This window comes from Oncorhynchus kisutch, linkage group LG6, assembly GCF_002021735.2.
Source record: "Oncorhynchus kisutch isolate 150728-3 linkage group LG6, Okis_V2, whole genome shotgun sequence".
Classification (NCBI taxonomy): domain Eukaryota; kingdom Metazoa; phylum Chordata; class Actinopteri; order Salmoniformes; family Salmonidae; genus Oncorhynchus; species Oncorhynchus kisutch.
Window position 1 is genome coordinate 6,883,357 of NC_034179.2, and position 2,500 is coordinate 6,885,856.

Here is a 2,500-nt window from a genome sequence, read left to right on the forward strand (position 1 = left end):
GTATTACAATATGTAGATATATTAGTATTATATTAGTATATTAGTATAACAATATGTAGATAGAGAGGTTTAATATACTAGACTGACCAGCGTGGGATAACAACATGTAGATATAGAGAGGTTTAATATACTAGACTGACCAGCGATAACAACATGTAGATATAGAGAGGTTTAATATACTAGACTGACCAGCATTAACAACATGTAGATAGAGAGGTTTAATATACTAGACTGACCAGCATTAACAACATGTAGATAGAGAGGTTTAATATACTAGACTGACCAGCATTAACAACATGTAGATAGAGAGGTTTAATATACTAGACTGACCAGCATTAACAATATGTAGATATAGAGAGGTTTAATATACTAGACTGACCAGCGATAACAATATGTAGATATAGAGAGGTTTAATATACTAGACTGACCAGCGATAACAATATGTAGATATAGAGAGGTTTAATATACTAGACTGACCAGCATTAACAACATGTAGATAGAGAGGTTTAATATACTAGACTGACCAGCATTAACAACATGTAGATAGAGAGGTTTAATATACTAGACTGACCAGCGTTAACAATACGTGGATATAGAGGTTTAATATACTAGACTAACCAGCGTTAACAATACGTGGATATAGAGGTTTAATATACTAGACTAACCAGCGTTAACAATACGTGGATATAGAGGTTTAATATACTAGACTGACCAGCGTGGGTTAACACGCTGGTTGTTGAGATAGTGTTTGTTTAAAACATCTGAGTCCCTCTCTCTCCAGCACATGTGGAAAACATACTAGTCTAGGTATCGTCCCTACGTTTCTTTCTAAGCAGATAAAACAAACAAGACAAACCGTGACCAGCATTAAAAATAACAACGATAAATTACGTGAGAGTCTGATAAATAAATAAAAATGTCCCCTAGAAATAGAATAGAATAGAATAGAATATAGACAGTCTACAGTTGAACACAGAGGGAGACTTACGGCTTTTCCATTGTAGTAGTACATTAAGGAACCTCCAGTCACTCCTGGGATGGTGTAAGCACAATACATGGTTGTATTAGTCCTTCTGCCCCACTCTTCACTAACAATCTTTAACAACTTTCACTTCTTACTCGCTTGTCTCTCCTTTTTCTTTCTCTCTCTCTCTCTCTCTCACAACAATTCCTTCAGTGTCATTTTCCCATATGGCCAGGCCAAGCATGGTGGGTATACAAGCAGGGAGAAACCATTTCTGACGTTGGGATATGGGAGGGGAGGAGAGGAGAGAGGGAGGAGAGAGGGGAGGGGGGATTGACTCGACTCTTCCTCTTCATGTGGCCCTCCCCCCCTCCCTTCCTCCTTCCTCTCTCACAGCCTCTCTCTCTCTCTCTTTTCGTGAACTCACACACATACACACACATACACTATATCTCTCTCTCTCTCTCTCTCTCTCTCTGTACATCTCTCTCTCTCCTCTGTACATCTCTCTCTCTCTCTCTGTACATCTCTCTCTCTCTCTCTCTCTCTGAATCTCTCTCTCCTCCTCTCCCTCTCCTCTCTCTCTGTACATCTCTCTCTCTCTCTCTGGTAACATCTCTCTCTCTCTCTCTCTCTCTCCTGTACATCTCTCTCTCTCTCTCTGTACATCTCTCTCTCTCTTCTCTCTCTCTCTCTCGTACATTCTCTCTCTTCTCTCTGTACATCTCTCTCTCTCTCTCTCTCCTCTCTCTCTCTCTCTCTGTACATCTCTCTCTCTCTCTATAAATACATATATTAAAAAATAGATATAGATATATATATCACTCTATCTCTCTCTATATACATATCTCTCTCTCTCTCTATATATATATATATATAGAGAGAGAGTGAGAGAGAAATATATGCAAATAAAGCCCTGAATTGAAATGTAATTGAATTGATTTAATACAACATATATATATTTAAAACACACACCTGCTGACACCTATCTTTCCATAGTAAATCTGGAAGCTATCCCTGCATCGTGCTACGTAGGTCGGCCAACCAAATATGTGACCCGATTCAGGAAACTAGGCGTATGTCGCAAGTCACGACTTCACAGGAGGGCTCTTTGAACGCTAAAAACATGTTATTTGTTAATTTAAATGTGTTATTTGTGGGGGGGGGCAGAAATGCCTTCTCGAACGTTATCTGGCTGGCTAGCTAGCTAACGTTATCTGGCTGGCTAGCTAGCTAACATTATCTGGCTGGCCCGCTAACTAATGTTACGTTATGCGTTGGGATTCATTGTTTACCTAGCTAGCTATCTAGCTACATTTCTTAATTAACAAAATACTCTCGACGTAGTGTGCCAGAGTGCAGAATAACTGATACATTTTGTACGCTCAACACCCATTGAATATGACCAGTGTCAGTAAACAAGGCGTAATTCAATGGTTGCCAGCAGCACAGTTACAGTCACCAACACTCTGGATAACATGACAAAAGCCTAACCAGCTCTGCCAGGGAGAGTAAAATGGTCAGAGTGGGTTGTTC

General features: G+C 39.6%; 1 protein-coding gene across 7 annotated transcripts in view; it reads right to left on the reverse strand.

Moving 5' to 3' along the window:
* LOC109879714 (transcription factor 4) overlaps positions 1-2,500 on the reverse strand; it is a 351,270-nt gene that overhangs the window by 108,449 nt on the left and 240,321 nt on the right. For 3 of the 7 annotated variants that reach the window (XM_031826062.1, XM_031826063.1, XM_031826061.1), the window contains exon 1: positions 989-1,244. The exons of the other annotated variants lie outside the window; for them this stretch is intronic. In XM_031826062.1, the coding sequence (XP_031681922.1) occupies positions 989-1,057 (69 nt within the window). In that variant the 5' untranslated portion in view covers positions 1,058-1,244. Of the gene's footprint in view, positions 1-988; positions 1,245-2,500 lie in introns of those variants that run through there. 7 annotated transcript variants of the gene reach the window in all.